Genomic DNA, 21,545 nt, shown 5'->3' on the forward strand with positions numbered 1-21,545 from the left:
TAGGGATCGACTCAGAGAACTTAACAGTAGGCAGAGCGACATCTGGCCTTGTTCAGGCCGCTGCCGCCATGACCCGGACCGTGATAAGCAGTGGAAAATGAGCTGATAGAAAGATGGACTTGTGAGGTTTTTTTATCATAAAAAATTTGAATAGAAGAGAAGGACACCCAAAGACTGTTTGGTCTGTCAAACGCACAAGCAGACAAGCCAAGAGGAACAAGTTATCTCTCTCTCTCTCTTTCTCTGTTTTGCAACCTTCTCTGACTCGCACACATATAACAGTGACGCAGTTTTAACTGCGTGAGCCTAGACGGATGAGGCTAGATACAGCAGTGGGGGAAATGGACGACTGCCGGCAGCCCACACAATGGATGACACATGCAGCTCAGGGAGACACGTGTACACCAGTAAGTGACTGACAGATGCGCGCACACAGGCACATGACTGCAGCTGTATATCCAAATCTGGCAAACGCAAACATTAACAAAGACAATCCATGTAAATGAGTTTGATTATTCATACACGTTTTATTTTGTGATACCCAAAAAGAGACAGAAACGCCATCACACCAACACAGATGTGATGTTCCAAGTATTAAGTCTTTTTTTTTACCATTTACTTCACTTTCTTCTCACCCTTTTCTGACAGTTTCAAAACACAATTGAACTTGCCTTTTCTCACATACACACACAGAACAAACACCGTGTTGAAGATATGAGTCATTATGCGCTGCTTGATGTCGAGCCCTTGCCTGAGTTTTCCTTCCCTCGTTACTCATTACAGAAAGCATTTACCCTCTCGATTTTATACTTATTTCCCAAAGGAAATAGATATGCAACAGCTCTGCAAACAGTGATGTGATACTCTGTATTCATGTGTGCGTGTTAAGCCCAACTGTTTTTTTGCTATCACTGGTAGCATAGAGGGTGTAAAAGTGGGCTCCCTTCCAGCCAGTCATTTGAAATTACATTTAAAAAAGTGGGTTCCATCCAAGAAACTTGTCGAAGCGTTGAAGAATGGTTTGTACACTATAAAAACAACAAACTGTTTTAGACTGTCGTAATTGTTATTGATTATTCAGGGTATCATTGTAATCATGAGTTTAAGAACCAGGCTCCATTTGAGCACCTTGTTCAGACTCCTTTTCTGCATTAAGTAGATTTTTGCAGCCGTTTTTGCATTGCAGTTCATGAATATAGAAGAACAAACATTTGTGGTAAATACAGCATTACAATTGGCCTGAAGTGCTACCTCACATCAATTCTTTCCCTGACTTGCTTGAGTTAATACAAATCCAAGTAACACAAGCTGCTCAATCCAGATACTATACTACTTTTAAAACATATGGCTTCTGTTCTCCCAGGAGGTTTGTCTTATATATAAAATGATTATGTATGCTCTGCTGGGCCAGTTTTAAGCAATTTTCAGTAATCTTATTAGAAACTTTCAAATCCAACTGCTCTGCGGATTGACAAGCCCACTTTTGTGACATCATTGATTGTTATAGAGGATCCCTTTATATGTGTATGCTGTCATAATACAAGTCAATTATTATATTTTGAAAATGCACCTCTATGTTGGTAGTTTGCAGACACAGTTTTAATAGTGTGCTTTTGGGCTGCTGCTGGTAATCCTAGTATATGACGGGTCCTCTCTTCGCCGTGCAGGCGGAGGGCCAATGCTGCGACAGCTTGGACCCTTTTCACTTTCAATTAGTCGCCTGCCACCATAGATGCCTGCTCACTAGCCTATCTGGAACGGACTCAAACCCTGTGTGAGTGTGTGACAATGAGAACGTAAATCTGTGTAGATATTAATTAGAATAGTGCATGTAAATAAAATGTGTGTGTATATGTGTGTGTGTGGCCGTGCGTGTTTGATTCTGGAATGGTTATAAGACAGGTTTGTTGGTATTGCAACAACAGGCGATGCAAAGTGCTCCACATAAGAACATTAAAACTGTTACATGAAGCAAAAGAAAAGTCATTTTAAAAACAATTAGGAGAATTGTGTGTGTGTGTTTGTGTGTGAGCATATGGGATCAGGATGTCAGGCTGACATCTGACCTTATTGGTTTCCACATATTAGTGTATGTGTCATGCATTCATGCTTTTTACAGTGCAATTAATTAATAATAAACTTACCAAATGAGAGCTGGTAACTATGAGGGAAAAAAAGCAATCAAAGTCAAGTACAACCAGCATGCTATTAAATCCTTTAATGATCTCAACCTCTCCACAATCCGGTTCACTGCAATTAGCAATCAAATTGTTAACGGGTGTGGACTTGTGATGTAGCTGTTCCAGCGCAGGTCAGGATACACGATCGTGCACAAGGACATGCACCATCTGTTATTTCCAATGGCGTCTGACTCATCCAGGGAGCATTTTTATGCAAAACCAACATAACCGTAAACCGCTCACTGGCTTATGCTAACACAGAGCTGCTATCCTCCATGGGACTTCGCTAGCGTTGAAATGTGTCTTTAAGACAAACGTTTGCCTCTGATTTGTGTCCAGACCAAAGATCCCTTTTCTGAGTCTCCCTAGATGCCCTGTGGAATTATCACGGCTCAAGGTTGTTTTGGAGTGTCATCGGTTTCACCTGAACAATGAGGCAAATGGAACAAAACTACAGAAACGCTTTCTCACTCAATTTTCCTGATCGGGGCACAGAGTCGGCCATTGTTGCAGCTGTTATCGTGGCCGCGGCAGGATCCTCCCGTTACAATATGGTCTTTGTTAAAACTCGCCGACGGGACTCCAGCGCACACTCTCACGCGCTCAGACTCTCGCTCCCGCACACGGCATCGTATCCCGGGCTGAGCAGAGGAAGCGCTACGATGTTGATAGCGGCTTCCAGTTGGCAGACTCCCCGAGGCTTCGCACGTATTCACCTGCACCTGCAGCCACACACACAAGACCCAGACAATGAAAAGTAGCTCTTTTGCACATAGACAACAGTCCACACAGTTTCCAATAGGAGCCGCACATTACAAGCATACATTTGCACATATAGTACAGCTCTTGGATATGAGAGATACTGTTTGGAGAAAAAGGTAATTTATAATGAGTAAACACAGTCTGGGAGGAGAGAAAGAGAAAAATAGGTGCTCAGAAGGAAATACACTCAAGAGCTTGAGGAGTGGACGAAGAAGTTCTATTAATATTTATCCTATCTTCCTTTCACTCTGGCTGCGGCGTTTCTTTATTCAAAGTCTGGTCTGTAAACCAACAGCAGAAGCATCGAATAATCCAGACATGAGAAAAGTGTCACCTCACCCACCTTTGGGAATTTCTATGTTTTTTTAAATTTAGTGTGGAAGCTGTGGTTTAGGATGAATAGTGGGTCGTCAACCAATTATTCAGTACGGTTGAACCTCTGCCCTCCTCTTCAAACGGTCCTTGAGCAAGACACTGAACCACGAAAAACCCTCATGGCAACGCTATTGAATGAGTGAAGGAACAGGTTAAAGGTTCTACATGTTTGCAAGGACGGCATTGCACGCCTTTTGGTGGATGTTAAGGGTCTGTAAGAACATTGTGCGAGCATTCTCATGGCCGCCGCACTGTGCTCTGCTCATACAGCCGGTAAGGGCGTCCCGATGCCCCACCCCTCCACCCCTTATACCCCCCCGTCCTCTTTCTCTCTGGTTAAATACGGTTTGGTCCCTCAGCGATGTTTTTACAGTGTGATGGAGCAGAATGTCAGCTGATGTCTCAGTGTGCAGGAGACATGTGGAGGCACTAAATCTGCTTTGAATGTAACACAATGAGAGGTAGGTCTTAGGAAAAAAAGTGGTTCTTATATCTGGTACTTAGCCAAGCAGTTACTTAATTGGTCCAGTTTCTTAGATATTTTAAATTTTATTTCTAAAAACTCTGTGAAAACTGCTGACACTAGGTGGGCTATGTATTGATTGTCATTGCCTTTCACTTAGCCGGGCTAATAGATCTCTCCCCTACTGATTTACCGATTATGTTGATTATGTTGGCATGGCTCTTTGTCTCTAGCTTGATTGGTATTCTTCTAACCTTTTCCATTTCCATTTCCTGGCCCTTGCTAAAGTGCTGTGTATTATTAAAATGTTAGTTACCATTCGTCACCAATTACATTCATTACGGCTGTTCGATTATGCCAGACTTATCCCTGTTCCACTTTGTCTATTTCCCATTAACAGAGCCATGGCTGTGTTTGAACACCAGATTTTTGGTGCCCAACAACAACAACAATTGGTGTATATTTGTAAATGACTTTAAATGACACAAAGAAACACCTTTTAATATACACACATTGCTCCCTGGAACTCCTGCTTTATTGTCGAGCTGCCAGCCTCGCAACAGATCAATCATAGATCCCAGCTAATGCCTTCCATTATAGCACCCTGTGATTGCCCTGTTATTATCACACTAATTATGATTATCATCATTATTATCATTTCTCTATTACAGTTCATTACTTCCAGACCCGAAAGAGGATAGTATAATGGTCTGAGTGGCAGCTATTGCATCTCTTAATATGGTGAGAAGTTGCAAGCCGTGTTGACGAGGCTAACAGGCCGGTCTATGTAGCGTAATATGTAACGTAAAGAACGGATAGAAAACGGTAAAGTAAGTACTTTAAATCCTTGCTGTGGACTCTGGTCTGTTGCCGTTATTAAAGAAACAACTCCAAAAATATTGAAAATAAAATTTAAAAAAAGCCAAGGCCCACTTTTTTATTCAAGAGTTTAACAAAAAAAATTAACTGAACTGATCTTTTTATATGAAAATACAGGATGATTGTTGTAAGAACTGTTCCACCAAAGATGTTGATGCTCCAGCTCAATAACAATCTGAGATCGCTTATTTTCCACGGATCAATAATTCATGCTTTTCCATTCAGAAACAGTTCAATACTGATCACAAAGTGGTACACTGCATATTTACATATAAGACTCATTTCACTCATATCTCTGTCACCCTACAAAGACAGCACCCTGGTTCACTTCCTGCTTTAGTATGTTCTTCCAATTAAAGGCAAGAATTAAGGATTCAGAATTACTCTGTTAATTCAAAAAAACAGAATAGGTTTGTAATGTTCGTTAACTTAAAGACTTTTAGTTTACACGGGAAACAAACAACAATCTCATGGGGTGAAAGTCATGTATTTGCGCAATTTATCCTTTCATCCTGACCTCTGACCTACGGAACCACCACAAAGTTTAATTCTGAACATATTTTAATGTAGTCTGGGCCCTTCCTATGGGCAACACTGGAAATCGATTTTTACTCAAAAGGTCTCACCAAAAAGCACCAGCAGACTGAGACGCCTACACTCAGACAATCAGGCGGATGTCTCACCAGATAGAGACACTGTCCCTTGTCTGGCTTTGAATAAACGTATATGTTAAATAGCTTCCGTCTCCACACAGTCTTCCACCTTAGTCAGCGACTGACTCATATCCTTGTTTGTAGCATGCCAGACATTCAAGCTGTAGCAATGTGATTAAGGACAGAAGGAACGTCACATCATGCCGCTGCTGGCAGAACATCTCCAGAAATGGTTTCATGAATCAAGACGAATGCTCTTGGGGTTTCATTGACAACCATGCACTTTAGGCGATTATGCAACAGGCTTTGAAGTTGTTTCATAAGGAAAAGGGTCGTACACAATTCACAATTTTCTTCATGATAAACGTATTTGATCTTTCGCTCCCTCATTTCCCCTTTTTCTACGTTGAAATTTGAATGTTATATATATGTTATAGATTCAAATCAATCGATCAATTGGTGGGCTCTCGCTGTTGTTTCTGTGTTTGGCTCAAACGTATCAAATACAAGCCTGCATTGCCTAATCCTAAAATAAGACCAATAATTGATATGGTTGTTATTGTTGTTGTTGTGGTTCTACTGACAGGTTACAGTAGATTTTGCTTTAACAAAAAGTAGCAGCCACGGCGGGGACGGAGACCTCACGCAGAGTCAGCAAAGCAGTGTGAGGTCAGCCAGACTCGCTTCGGTTTTTCACCTCGAGATTGCAATATACCGCTCAACAAAGCTCAGAAATGTGCGAGACATCCTACTGGTGTTGCTATTAAGATTATAACACATGAAATACAGAATATGAGGATGTCCCCTGTTTACCTGGCAGGAAAGGAAGGAAAATTAAATATCAAAACACATTTTCCTTTGGTCAAAACCACAGCTTAAAGTGCTTCTCTCTTTGAAAAGGTTGGTTCACTTGCTCAATTGCGCAAAAATGTTTGAAAATTGAAAAACTGTTTGCTTTTGCAAGCACCTTGCAAAGGCCTCAAACATTGCAATACACACACAGAAGCATATGACCAAATTCAGAGACATCAATGAAATAAATGCATGAATAATTACGTGCAAATAAGGAACACTTTGATCACTTATTTTAATTATTTTCCCGTTCCATGCACACAAATTGTTAAACTTAAAAAATGATATAATAATAATAATTAACAAACTCATTTTAGACAGAGATTTTAACACATTTCTTAAAACAAAGAAGGAATCTGTTTTATATGTTTCTTATTTTTTCATCTAAGAAAAAAATTTAATTTTCAAATGGCCCAACTCATTTTCAATTAAATTAACATTTGTTACAAGTTAATAGATACTGTAATCGAAACAGACGTAAACCAAGTGGGTCTGCGCCAGTAATCGGACTGTGTGGCTGAAGCCCTTTGGCTGACCATTCACATTTTCCGCCCTTCACACATATTCCGCACTTCACACTTTAAGTATGATGGGTTTTTTTGCTTTGTGCCATCATTGGCAATAAGAGCAAGACAGACGTAGTCAGACCGAGCAAGAGAAAGAGCAAGACAGAGAGGCATAGCAACAAATTACACCACTGCCAAGCACATTAACATATCCATCTGGTGTCTCACTCCACCACCACTCCTCCTCACCCCATTGGCCCCTGTTCCCTTCATCACTGGGCTTCAACGGGCCCTTCCAGGACAAGGTCATGTTGTTGGCGTGTTGTGAATCGACCACCTGAACCCGAAGGGGCCTGCGGGGGCCCGGCGCAGAGGGATGCTGGCAGGGTGGCCGGTGGAGCGATAGGCTCAATCGACCAGTCTTGGTCACACATGAGCAACACCGTTATGTGTCCGTTGCTTTAGTTTTTCGCTGCTATCTGTGTTTTGAATCTACATTACAATACTGTCAGCCATCCGTTGCTTAGCAACAATTTTGGATGCGTTTATTTTGTTAACTCGCATTCGGGGCGATGTTGGTTTTCGTGTGTTCGGTCGCTGTCGCCTCATGAGCAGGTTCTATGTGGGTCAGTGACGACCAGGAGTGCAACACTGCAATGTGGCCTACAACTTATACCTATGAGACACGGAGAGACGGGTAGATGGACAGATGGCATGACTGGAGTATGAACAGACATCCGGTGCACATGTTGCAGCATTGAAAAAAATGTAGAAGGAGAAAAGGAGACAGCAAGATCAAGGACGTTACACAATTAATTGAGTAAACCCTCCAAGCCTTATCGCTCAACTAAGTCCAAGCTGTGTAGTGTTTTGTCATTATAATAGAGCGCAAAATCAAGCGTTATCTAAAATTGAAAATACATCAGTCGAAAATTTGTGCCAATTATACAAGCATGTGTTTTGTAATGCACATCTCTTACTTCACATTGACCGTATGATAGTATCTTGTCAAGCTGAAGAGTGTGGAAGTTGTATGTAAAGTACATGGTAACAGTTTACATAGTGTACCGATTTGATATGCGTAGATTTATGTTTGCATAGCCATGAAAACAATGAGACTGAGAGGAATTTACTAATCCAAAAATGGACGCATGGTCCGTCTGTTTGTTGCTGTCTGTTTATGGCCTTTGAATCAGCTGCTCCACATCCTGCTTCTTTTTGGGAGATGACAAAGAAAATGAACATGCATGCGTGCATTTTTTTTGATGCGGGGTTTACTTAGAATTTTATGAAAGGATGCTCCTGTGACGGGGGAAAAACGTATGATGTGTGATTAACAAATGAAAAAGATGGCAACCGCCTCTCTACCAGCGTCTGTGACCCTACCACATCGCACCGTACTTGCTGTCTCTACATATACATTCCTTTCTTCAGCTAAAACGTGTGATTCAAGCAAACATAAAACATTGTTCCTTCCTAAACTTATTCTGTGATTTTTTTCCCCTTGTTAATTAGGAGGTATTGTTTTTGGTCATTAAACCAAGGGCTGGCTGAAACACAAAAGAGAGGTTATTTAGATTATTCATGGGTGGTTGGTGGAATGTTCCCAAATCCTATTTCTTACACAAGTCGAAGTATACAAATATATATTTGAACTATCTAACCACAATCTTTTGCTGAACCTAGATTCAATTCTGACTTGATTATTTCCCTGGAATCAGACAATGTGAGTTAGATATCTGCACAGTGGTTAACTTAAAAACCAACACAGCCGTGGCCAAGTGGGGTAGTTCCCTGCTCAACTTGCCCCGCTGGACGCTCACAGGAAAGAGGTTGAATCCCATTTAGAGTGATGGCAGCTTGACAGCTCCTCTGCAAAACCACAACTCCCCTTCTCTTTCACAATCGTTCACTATCGCCAATCTAGAATTTCAATGTCTTGATGTAAAACCACCTTTTAAACACATGATTTCATCATCACAAATCTGTTCTCTGTTGTCCAGGATCCTGCAGCATTGTTCCCCACTGTCTTGTATGACCTCTGAACAATGGTCACAGGTAAAACAGCCTTTGCAATGTTGAATTGAAACTAAGCTTTGTCATGAAGTTACTTGTAATACCAGGAGAGAGATATGGAAGAGTTTTCACCCTAGTTGGCCTTCTGTTTTGACCACAGAGCCTTTTTTTCAAGCCCTTTGCTGCCAAACATTTATCATGTTCAATTGTTCTCGAGCAGGAAATGCTATTGAACCTGATGCCTGACATCAAAGATATCCCCAAAGTGCAACAAAGAGCAGCAGATTTACACACACACACACACACACACACACACACACACTATGTTTTATATTTATCTTTAAATCACAAGTCAAGGAGAGGGAAATAAAAAAGGTGGAACAAATGACAGCCTAGACAGAGCTCAACAGCAGTGCTGCTTGTTGTAGTAACCGTGTGCAGCCACACACGGCGTCGCTAAGCATCCAGCGGGGAAGGGGTCTGATCCATCACGTGAGCTGTCAATCACAGATGCACCCTGCAGGGGAAGCAGGAAAGCGATTGACAGGCTGAGGTAAATTGGCAGTGAATAAGGTTATACTAGTTGCATGTTGTCTGGGTGTGATAATGCACCTTAGATGCTTTTGGTTTGGTTTGAGTCACACAGTGATTATGTTTGAAGTAGCATGTGACTTCACAGTAAACACTTGAGTGTATTTTGTTCAACCTTGATGCTTGACAGAGTCTGTATTCAAATACTTAGTTTGTAAGTGCAGGATAAGTCCAAGTTGTGTATAACACCTGATATTTATATGTGGAGGTGCTGTACTCTATTTAGTTGTGTATGAATTGTTGTGTTTTTCAGGACTTAAAACCAAGCGCTTCTTATAGCTTTAAGGTTGAATGAATCCTTTTTTTCAGGGCCAATACAAGTTAATCTCATCAGTTATTGTTTCAGCATATGTCCCTGCTTACATCAGGCACAGGTCAGTAAACTGACATATAGGTCACTGAGTGAATACAGACCACAACTTGACCTCAAATGGCATCTGAACTGCTTCTGTAATCCTTTCATAAATACTGAATGGAAGAGCAGCAGTAGAGAGGGAAGAGAGACTTCATTCTACAAGATGATTCAGGCCAGCCTGCTGGCTCCGAGGCATCCATAAATGCTTTACGCACAATTGAAAATTGTCTGGGCGAGCTAATGTGTTTGTGTGTGTGTGTGTGTCAAAGTGTATAAATATATCTTTGACTACGTGGATTTTTAGAACTCCTGTCAAATGGGCATTCTTTGTCAGTTTCTCCCCTTCTCTAAAACACCTGTTTGAGGGTTCCGACTTGGTTTTGAGGTTGGGATTAAACTTTAAACAGTTCTTCCTATTTAGCAGGTCAAGGCAAATTGTAGTAAATATTTAATTTCACAGTGTTCTGTTTTTAGTGTCAGAGGGCAGAAATAATTTGACCAGGGACTTAAGTAAAGATTGGCGCTGTGCTTCCATCGTAACACACCGTTTTCTACCCAAAGCATTCTGCAGAAAGCATTTATTCAGAAGAATAAATGCATAAAGACAAGGGTCCCCCTCGTATACTGCTAACACAGTTTGAGTACAGACAAATTGATCACAGTCAAGCGCCCCCCTAATGTCGTTTTCTAAATTCATTCTGACACGGGAGCGGAAAATGAAATGAAAGTCTACCGCTTCCGTCAGTGTTGTGTTATTGTCGACCCCCACTCCTCCAGAGTTCCTCTTCCCCATTGGTCCGATTTGCTTCGCCTCATCCCATAAACAGTGATTCACCTTCTCACATGCCGTACATTAATCACGCACTACGCCAAGCAAACGCTGCGCTGGTGTCACGAACCTCCAATGAAACCGTAAACATTGTTCACAGTAAGATAACACAAAATAAACGTCACTAAAAGTCCTGTGCACCCCCCACCACCCCAGTAATACTGGCATCGCGGTTTAAATGTGCTAAAGAGGCTTTACTACTGACTAAAGGCATAATCAGCACGGATGAGTCATGCGCTATTTTTAGTGTTCAGAGTAAAATTACCTTCATTCATAGCAATTACAATTTTGTACTGAGTCTGGTGTGAAGCACTTGAAAAGGAGGTTTAATGTATCATCTTTTGAGTGAAAATAAAGTAAATTTTAGTATAGCATGAGAAAGAAGTTCAAAGTAAAACGGATACAAATATGAATTGGTCATGATATATTGGCATGCTGTAAGATCCAGGAATAAATTCCTCTTATGTCACTATGGGCACAAATCCACAGTAAGGGACGTCATTCCAGCATCGACGCAGGAGGCGGATTGCACAGCTAAAGAAAGATAACACACAAGAGGTTTTATACAACCTCGGTAGGATGTTCAATCTCATTAGGAGTGCTTCCTCATGAATAACATTTGAATAAGGATGAATCACTTGATTATAGATTCCTGTGTGTGTGCTGATTTGTGTGTTGACATCTTCCTCTGTGCGCGGCAACGCAACAACGGTGGCAAGTGCCGATTGATGGAGAGTGGGGACCATCTCTTGTCGCTATGCGCCTATTGATGTCATCTCCAGCCCTTTGCCACCTGCCCCCAAATCTGTCTTTACAAGACTTACCTGAGGACAACCCCACTCTAGTTTTCTTGACTCCTCACATGACAGAAATAACCATGATGGGAGGTCAGAATATTTTCTGGGACTGTCATTCCCAGCACATGCAGCACGACCTCTGGCCTAATTATCTCCCCCTTTTTTTTTGTTTGAGTCTGTTTACTTCATAGCCATTTTAAACTTAAGAATAACTCTTCAATCTGTAATGTCTACACCCGTTGCTGTGCAAAACATGCATTTTGACCAGAGCTGTCTGCTCCCAGCAATGAGATTCTACGCCTTTCTCATGTAAAATGTTTTTTGCAGGTTTAGCCCTGATCCCGACGGGTCGGACGGTACAACCTGTCTGGAGCTGGTATCATAACTGAGTCTTTCTGAGGCCTGTGGATTTTCTCTTGTGGCAGGCTCACCTGAAACACAATACATTGAGGCTTGCTGCGATCACCAACTGGCAGAGAGTTGTTTTCGTCGTGTCCACTTCTGAGGGGAAAAAAATGTGCGAGGGTAGAAAAAGAACAAGAAAGTTTCTCCCTCACGCACGTCTGCACACTTCCACCACCTCCTCCTCCTCTCAATCTCATTGTGCTGGCAAATTAGAATTCATGGGTTGCCAAGCCACCCATTCTCCCTCGCCGCTGCTTAATTGTCACGAAAATTGAGGAGATTACCGAGTGTGATTTATGTACAAATAAGACTCTGTCAGAAACCATGACAGACACGCACACATGGACCCTAATGATGGAAACGGTTGGCAATGAACTCCCAACCTTCATCCTTTTCAAGTCCACCCTTCCTTTGTTTTACACTGAACAACACATGCTCAGAAGCGCCGGAAAAATACTGGAGAGAAGGACAATTCAAATCAGATGTGATAAAAATGTGCGTTGGTGCTAAATACAATGCTCTTTGTCTACATTAGTGTTTCTTCTACAAGTTCAAAAATCTAATATCAGTTTAACATATTTTCAAATTGGCAACTATAGTATGCAGCTTCAATAAAGAGTTTAATGTGCTTGAGGCCAGTTATAGAAGTCTTAAACATAAACAGCAGTAAATGAAGATCAGCCTGTGTGCTGTGCAGTGAGAGAAGGCCGTGACCTTCTCCGTGACCTTCTCCATTGCCGATAACTGCCTTTCTGATTGAATGCATGATGGCTCAGTTTAATCCGATAAACAGAAGACAAGATTTACAACTAAAAAGCACAAAGAAATCCCCAACTTTATTGAAGATTCCTCACTTTTTCAGGATGTGTCGACCCGCAAATGTGCTCACCACAAATATAAAGGCAGTAAACCAATTTCACAGCATCCTACGATACATTTTAACAATTTCAAACATGAAAACCGAGCCGATTGTTTTTTTACAGTAAATGAAATACTTATAAACGCTGATTTTCACTCCAAATGAGTGAACATCTTTAGTGAGTACAAGGAATTATTGATCTGTATTTCAGGGCGCAAACATTCCGTGAGAAAGAGTAGATATTCCACAAGACACAAGCCCTCGCATGTGACGACCCAATTTGCCTAACTTTCATTTTATACCAGCTCAATATCTATGTTCTTTTCTCAATTCCGCTGTTTCACTCTCGCCATCACACACACACCTATTTACATGCCCCCCCCACCACACACACACACACACACACACACACACACACACACACAAGTATGTGTCTATCTCCACTGGTTGGACGTCTCCATTTTGTGTTGGTTTGTGTGTAAATGTGTGGGTGGGTGCTGAAACCACATGTTCTCTCCCGGGTGGGAGCCAAATGAGGCCGTGTGATTATGGCCTTAGCAATGTAATCTCACTTCTTAGACTGTCGCCACTCAACCCCACCTCCCCCCGGTTGTCCTCCTCTCTCCTCCTCCATCCACTCCTCCTTTCAGACCAACCACTCCAGCTAAATCCAATTTGTTATAGTTTGAAATAAGGCCAGGTTTTGCTGTGCTCTTGCCACTTCAAACAAAGTGGCTTCTGTTATTGCTCGTCCAATTTGAAAGTAGAATGTTTTTTTTCCCCTCATCTGTCTTTCCCTTCAGGTCCCATCTTTCTTTCTCCACGGGTCCACGTTCATGCATCGACGCACAATAGGTTGTGTAGACTTGGTGTGGGGCATAAGATGCTGCAGCGGAAAAGCTTTTACACCACGGTTCTTTTTGTAGCTTGTGGACATTATTGACATTTAATGTCAGGCTGAACTTTTCTATCAAGGCTGCTGGACAAATTGGCGCTGAAACCTTTTTTTTTTACTTTTCTCCTCCCTGGTCTCTACCAGGTACATGATTTGTTGTGCATGATTTTGTTTTTCCTGTATAGTATTGATTTCCCCTGATAGAAAATCCCCTAATAAAAATGCTTAAGTAACCAAACAATATATACATTAACATTTCACTAATTATTTTAACATTTTACAAAGAAAAGATTATTATTGGCCAATTCATCTGTCTTTTTAAAAGTGTGTGAGAGTTCGACGTCTCAATTGTAGATCGTGTTTGATGCTCCGAGAGGATTTATGGGGGAGCGATATTCTCCCCTGAAGATCACGTGGAAATGAATTGTGCAGTTTTATCAAATGGAAACTTGCTTGAAACACGTGTTATTGTCAGACAATTGTCTTTGTTTGAGGCAGACAGTCACAATCAATTATGGGATAGACACGGAGGACGTTTAAAGATTTTGTCTCCAATTGTTCAGCAAATGTATTGAATGAATCACTTTACTCCAACATACTTTCACTCCTATATATACGTTTTGTTTTTTTAAAATTGAAAACCTGCCTGTGGGGTGATGCTGCTCATATTGCGCTGTCAAGCATTTAGAAATACTGAGGATTTTTTCACATGGAAGTTAATTAATGAAAATGAAGACCATAAAAATAACAGTGTGTGATAATGGAGATGACACAATTAATTATAGAAATTCTAATGGGGTCTTGACGATGCAAGTCACAACGATGATGATGATGATGATGAAGACCGATGGTGATGTCAAATGGCATGCGTGTGGCTTTTGCGTTACCAGTGCACACTCATGCCTGCAGATTGTGGTGTATTTAATGTGAAGGAACACACCGTGAGATAATTGTTGCGTGTGTTTGTCTGCGTGCGTTGCAGGGGATGATGTATCTGGAGGAGCGGCGGCTGGTCCACAGGGACCTGGCAGCCCGAAATGTCCTGGTCAAATCTCCCAACCACGTCAAGATCACTGACTTTGGCCTCGCTCGGCTGCTGGATGTCAATGAGAAAGAGTATAATGCTGATGGAGGAAAGGTACATCTTTTCATCCCTTTAAGCCAAGTCATTTACAGAGTCAAACGTATAATAAAATATTCAATAAATAGCTTCTTTTAAAAGTATTGTTATGTCTACATTTGACATTCGTATTATAGCAGTGACCCAACACGGTACTATGCAAGACCATGGACGGTAAAATGAGCCGAGAACCAAACTGTTTCAAGAGCGAAAATATTGTATTTGTATTCATGTAATTAAGAAAAAGCATAATGACATATTTTTACACAGTGGAAATTTGATTCAAATTAAAATAGAAAATGAGAATAGTAATTGCATTTGTATTAGAGAATTGGTATTTGTTTTAAGCAATTAGAATATAATTGTCAGGTGGAATATATTTAAACCAATATAACTGGGTATTTTTACAATAGGGACTTAGTAAAACACCTTCAAAATGAACTTAAATTACAAGTGAATTGCAAACATTTTTAATGCAGTGGCAAACTGACAAAAAACAGGAATGGAAATTCTAATATATAATGGTCAACCCTGTTTAACAGTTTACTGGTTAACGGGTTGAATGTACATACAATTTCATTATCCTGTTTAATCTTTAAATGAATTATGAATAGCAATGCAGCAAGTAGAAATTGTAATATTTGGGGCAGTACTGCAAGTATTATTAAACCAGTACGGTTAAATTATGTCTGTTAAACAAATAATGGCCTGCAATGGATGACCGGGTTCCCTGCTTGTATTATCTGTTGAGTGATGCGTTTTGGAAGCTCAGTCAGATACAATAGGTTCTTATTTGCCTTTTACAAAGGACAGTTTTAGTGTAGTCATTGAGCTTCTTTGCTGCTCTAGTGGAGCGATTTATTTACTTTTGGTAAACGGAGATCTCGGAACTCTGTAAATGTAGTAAACAAATACATCCTTCGGCGCAATGGCAGCAGGCCTCTGGGCCTTTTTATTTCAAAACCATTACTTTTGAGGAAATATCTATTTTCTTCTCCCTCGGGGAGTGTTTTTAAAAAAATGTGGTCTTTCGATTTCTCATCGTTACGCAAGTCTTTACCTTCAGAACTCGCACTGAAAGACTCTTGGTTTGGATTTCAGCTCAAACTGTACGATTGAACATATTTCCCGCTCTCCTCACACTCTGTTTCCGTGTCCTCGTTATCAGCCTTTTAATTGTTGTTCAATAACCATCTAAAAATTCCTCAACCAAACTATTTGAAGCTTCTGTGTTGACCAACACCCACTACGCGTAACTTGCTCTTACTGACTGTCGCTATTCAGAGGAAAACGTATAGGCGGCTTGCTGGGAACTATATTTGATGTTTTATTCCAGAAAATTGATGGACCCGATTACATACTGGCCACGACAGAAAACCGTTGGCCGTGTTTTCCATCTTTCTCTCATTACTCTCGTCTGTCAAACATAGTTGGCATAGCCAGTTCTGTCTGTCCCACCACGCTGTTTTGCAGATCAATTGTTTATAACGCTATTTTTGTGTCATGCATATTGACATACTGCTGTTCTCTGCTTTTACCTGGCAGATGCCAATCAAATGGATGGCACTGGAGTGTATCCATTACAGGAAGTTTACTCATCAGAGTGACGTTTGGAGTTACGGTAAGTTACAAAAAATGTTTAAGTAACAATATGTATATATGTGTGTGTTTCTTATATATACAACTACAAAAACAAACGCAAAACTAGGCAGAAGTATGAACATCTTCAAAAGAAGGTTTCGGGGAGGCTCTAGATTATGGGTGTAAATTTATCTTGTGACATGCTGTGCATGACGTGTAAAATAAACATCAGACAGTTTCCTTGACAGGAAGCTAATTTATAGATCTAAGGCAGCTGCAGCGGGTCTTGTCGTTGTAGCACTGCTGATGAAGCAAGTAACGAGTGTTTATTTTGTATTACCTGCCATTGTTCAACTGCATTGAACGATCACAACCAGTGTAAATTGAAAAACGGATGATCTATTCCTTTAAATCCTTGTAAATGTAAAAGACCAACCTCCTCCATTATCCTTCAGTTTGAGATTTCTAATACTTTATTTAAAATACACAATTCAGATTCAAGCAACCAATGACTCTTAAAGTAATTTAACAATGATTAAAAAAATGGGATCAAGATGGGTCTGATTAAAAGTATCCGTGTGGTTTAGCGCACACGTCCCTAGCGGTCCTCTATGACCGAGGCGATTAAACTATAGTTTGCACTCACTCTGCTTACCACCTATTAGCTCATTAACACCAACATGATTAAGGCTGAAGAGTTCTGAAAGTCCAGATTGACTGATGACTTTCAGGACTTTGATTAGTTGCTCCCGTCCACTCGTCTCTTGTCCTTGGTTAACTTGTGTTCTCTTATCTCTTCTTCTCCCCCTTTGTTTTGTTGCTTCCTCATTGCGTCTCTCCTGTCTCTCCATCCTCTCTGATCGCCTCCGCGCTCTCACATCTTCACTTTTCCTCTTTCTTCTTTTTTTTTTATTTTACATTTTCGGTTTTCCCATTGCTCTTTTCAACTATTCCACTTTCTCTTGCCATCTCGTTACTTGTCTCTCCTCTGCTCTCGGTGTGTAACCCTCTCTTCTCAACTCTTTAATCTTTACTCCAACCCTCCCTCACTGCGTCTCATCTCAATTCTACTTCTCTGTTCTTGACTTGTACTTTTCCTCAAGAAAACTGTTTCTCTTTCTGCTCTTCGTTACCTTCGATTCTCTTATACTACGGTCATATCTTCTTTTTTTTCCTCCCTTTTGTCTTTAGGGGTCACCATCTGGGAGGTGATGACCTTTGGTGGGAAGCCGTACGATGGGATTTCCACCAGAGATATCCCGGACCTGCTCGAGAAAGGGGAACGCCTCCCTCAGCCTCCCATATGCACCATTGACGTCTACATGGTCATGGTCAAATGTAAGTAAATGGGCATAACTTTAAATTACTTAAAATACAACATAATCGACACAAACCAGAGCATCTTTCCCAACAGTCTCAACTACTGTTTGCCATTATAAGCTAGAAAAGAAGCTATTTATTGAAAAGCCTGTGTATAGGAGTTTCTTATACATGATTGGGAGTTTTGTTTCTTTCTACTGCTTCAAACAAGTAAAAAAAGTTTTCAGTTGGAGCAGGCAGAAATTATGTTGGTTTTAGTGAGTGAGTCTATGACTCTCAAAATGCCATCACAGCTTATTTGTAACATTTTTAGATCCGAAATATTACTATTCGAATAATAATATTCATTTGATCTTTTGTCCTTAAACGTCAATGAAACACCTCGCTTGACGGCCGCAATAGTTGGAAAATACCTTAAAAGTATCCAAGTTGGTAAAAGATGAATTACAGTAGGAACTATTGTTTTCCGGCTGGCTTTGTCGCCGTCATTGGTTGGTTGGTCGCTGCCGTCGGGGCGTGTAGGGGGTCACAGGTGGCGCTGTGACCTCTGGCTGCTGCTACCGAGATGAAAGCTTGAGGCCAGCGCTACGCTAGCGCTGCCCCGTCCTTGCCCCTGTAGCCTCTCCGAGCTGCAGCCCCTAACCCTCACTGTCACCTTGGCTTTCACCGACACCCTGAACCTGCGCCAACATGGGAAGCAGACACATGGCCCACAGCAGGAAGCGGTCACGGTCACCTGTCTGCTATCTGCCGTTCCTTTTTGGACTAACATGCATGCACACGGCTCATGCACCAAAATGTTCACATGTAGTGGAAATGCACTTCCTGACATTGAGGAGCTTTGCTGGCATTAAACCAGGCACCACGATACGAGATAATATTTTTTTTACGTTTTACGTTTTTACATTTTTCTTCAAGATGTATGTGTTGTACATGTGTGTGAAGTCACAGCATACTCTGTTACTGTGTCTCCTTCTTTTATTTCCCAGGATACCTAGACAGGCTTTACTCAGAGCCAGATCACGTGTTTGCTTTGGCATCATACCCATGTTTTCACAGGAAACTTGGCAAAAGAGCACATGGCTCCATATGGCCATTCTTCAGGAAACAGTATTTATCTTTGGATAATACAATGTATCGCAATCAAAAGAACTTCATTATAAAGTTATGTGTTTTTGTTTTGGTCAAAACGATCAAATAATAACCATATATCTTAGAAAATGGAGAACTATAGAAGAAGGTAGTTATCGGTGTTTGCATCATGTTTAATGCCACAATGCGTTGCCAGGTTATCATATGTCAGCTCATTATTCGATCCTAAGAAATATAGAGATACGTGTTTTTGATATAATTTTTCCTGTAACTACATTTTTAATAATCCTATGTTCCCATACTTCCAATATTTTGAATCAATTGTAGGGAAGGTTGGATTCAATCTGAGGTCCTGTTGTGCATGCCTTCCACATAGTGCTACCTTCTACTCAACAGACCCTTTCATGTTCATCCACACTGCAGCCACATGGACTTGAAATAAAAATGTGTGCTATTTCAGCTGCAACACTTTCTCACTCCCAACTGGTCAAATATGACAACTTGGTTGCTTCCTACACAACCTTTACTGCCCTTTGCATTGCATAACTTCCCTTCCTCCTTCATTTCTGCAGTAACTTTCACATTTTGACGTATAGGTCCTCTGACTAAGCTGCTGTGTTTGACAATTCGGAAGTGAGCGCAGGCGGTTTTATTTATGCTCTAATGAATAACATGACAAACAGCACAGGAAACAACATGTCTTAAAGATCTGAGTCTACTTTGGCAGAAGTGTGTGACTCCCAGCACATGAAGAAAAAGGAAGTGATTTTAACTAGCGTAGATGAGACATTTGCTTACACAAGAATATATGTCTAAACATGAGATAATGTATGTAGTTAGAACTTGGTATTGATCAGACACTAACACAAACACATTTTGCAGGCTGGATGATTGATGCAGATAGTCGGCCCAAGTTCAAGGAGCTGGCTGCAGAGTTCACTCGGATGGCTCGAGATCCCCAAAGATACTTAGTCATCCAGGTAGGTAAACTTTGGGGAGATACTACAAAATCCTGGTTACGTGACATCTCTTTTTCACATTTGCCTAAAAACAAGCTGAGCTACCGTCAAAGTGAATGCTGATCAAACTTCCATTTTGCTATGTCTAGTCCATTTTTTTATATTTTGAAAAAGACAAAAAGTAATTAAAGCTATATACACACACACACACACACACACACACACACACACACACATATATATATATATACTATTGTTTTATATGTGATTACATTTTATTGACCCTTTTCCTTTGGGAAAATATTAGAATTATTTATCACATTGCTAAAATGATTCTACTATGAGCTTAAGTTATAAAACAAACACAATTACGTTAAGCCTATATCATAAGCATGAGTAAAATATTAACACAAATCTTCCTTAAAATATTTTCAATGACAATATGACAAAACACGACAAAAACAATTTGATACCAAACTTATTCCTTAAATACTAAATACTAACGCAAGTTACTGAACACGTACATGTTTTACTCAGGGTGACGACCGCATGAAGTTGCCCAGCCCCGACGACAGCAAGTTCTTCCAGAGCCTCCTGGATGAGGAGGAGCTGGAGGACCTAATGGATGCTGAAGAGTACCTGGTGCCCCACTCCTTCAACATTCCACCACTGGCATACACTCCGCGCACACACATGGACTCCAACAAGGTATGCTCTTCTCGAGGCTCTCCAAACACCTTCATTCATCACTCTTTTTTGTTTTAGAAAATATTTCAAAAAAGCTAAATTTATGCTTTTGGCCTTTAAATCGTATTTCCAATGTCAACATAATCTTTGTTATTTAAATGAACATATAGCAACCTTTTGCAGACTTTGTTCAAATGTTCACTGTCAATTCTGCGACTTAAATTTATCACAAAATAAGTTATACAGCCAGGCAACTCACCCATTTTGGACTAAAAAAGCCTTTTCCAATTCAGGGGGACGACAGATTATTTGTTCGTAGATATCCACTGTTTTTGATGGAGCAAATACTGAATTAATTTGATTACTTTCATTGGGCCAAATTCATCCACATAAGTGATGTAGATCTTCTACTTTTCTATTTTATTTAAAAAAATGACCGGGTCCTCTCCCAATTACATGTATTTGTCCGACTTGCCACGTTTTCCTAATAGTCCCCCAAGTGTTTTTTTGCCGTGCACGTGTTGTTCCTGGAGTCAAAGATAAATCACCCCAGTGAGCTTCTATAAATGTCCTTCTTGTTATGTGCGTGGACACAAATGCTCACAGCAGGGCTGAGCTGAGTACTTTGCAGCATGGAGCCATTTAATTAAAATCATTTTAATTAAATTGTCCTTGGTAGTCAGGCTGCCATATCAATGTTTGGCACTGCCGTCTCCCCTGCCTGTCAAATTGAAACGCTACGCATGAACAATGGTACACAGAACAGTTCTTGGGACTTTAAAAGTGTCAAATTTATTGTTGTATACTTTCTTTTTTTTCTCTTGTCTATTGCCAATAGATGCTCTTGTATTTGTGCCTGAGACCCTTGTTCTCTCTACACTTTCCAAACCCTCTGCCTCTTTTCCTTCTACCAGAACCAGTACGGCTACCAGGACCACAGTTTCAACATGGAAGAAATGCTGGCCAACCTTCCCAGAGTGCTCTCTGTTCCACCTGTGTCTGGAGGATGCCTCCCACCACAGGACCTGCCCTCGGGATTTAGCCGTGGCAACCAGGACGACCCTCGCTGCAATGGGACCATGAGGAAGCAGGCCTCCCCGAGGTCAAGTACCCTCGGGCCTGGTTCAGTTCTCGTTCCAGGACCTGGTAAAGCAAAGTGTTTTCCAATTGTTGGAATCTATATTTTCTACGGACGAACCATTTAAAAATGACCATATTTTTGTATTATTGCTCCCCGAGGTGGAGGCGAGGACAGCAGTGGACAGCGTTACAGTGCCGATCCCACCGGGCTTTTAGCAGATCGAGGAGTAAAAGGAGACAAGGACCAGGACGGCTACATGACTGCCATGAGAGACAAGAACAACTCAGG

General features: G+C 40.9%; 1 protein-coding gene across 2 annotated transcripts in view; it reads left to right on the plus strand.

Annotated features, from left to right (window-relative positions):
• erbb4b (erb-b2 receptor tyrosine kinase 4b) overlaps positions 1–21,545 on the plus strand; it is a 217,420-nt gene that overhangs the window by 188,502 nt on the left and 7,373 nt on the right. For both annotated transcript variants that reach the window (XM_040201513.2, XM_078091335.1), the window contains exons 21-27: positions 14,400–14,555; positions 16,083–16,158; positions 17,310–17,456; positions 19,413–19,510; positions 20,027–20,197; positions 21,091–21,322; positions 21,416–21,544. In XM_040201513.2, coding sequence (XP_040057447.2) covers positions 14,400–14,555; positions 16,083–16,158; positions 17,310–17,456; positions 19,413–19,510; positions 20,027–20,197; positions 21,091–21,322; positions 21,416–21,544 — 1,009 coding nt within the window. The remainder of the gene's footprint in view (positions 1–14,399; positions 14,556–16,082; positions 16,159–17,309; positions 17,457–19,412; positions 19,511–20,026; positions 20,198–21,090; positions 21,323–21,415; position 21,545) is intronic.

This window comes from Gasterosteus aculeatus, chromosome 16, assembly GCF_964276395.1.
Source record: "Gasterosteus aculeatus chromosome 16, fGasAcu3.hap1.1, whole genome shotgun sequence".
Lineage (NCBI taxonomy): Eukaryota > Metazoa > Chordata > Actinopteri > Perciformes > Gasterosteidae > Gasterosteus > Gasterosteus aculeatus.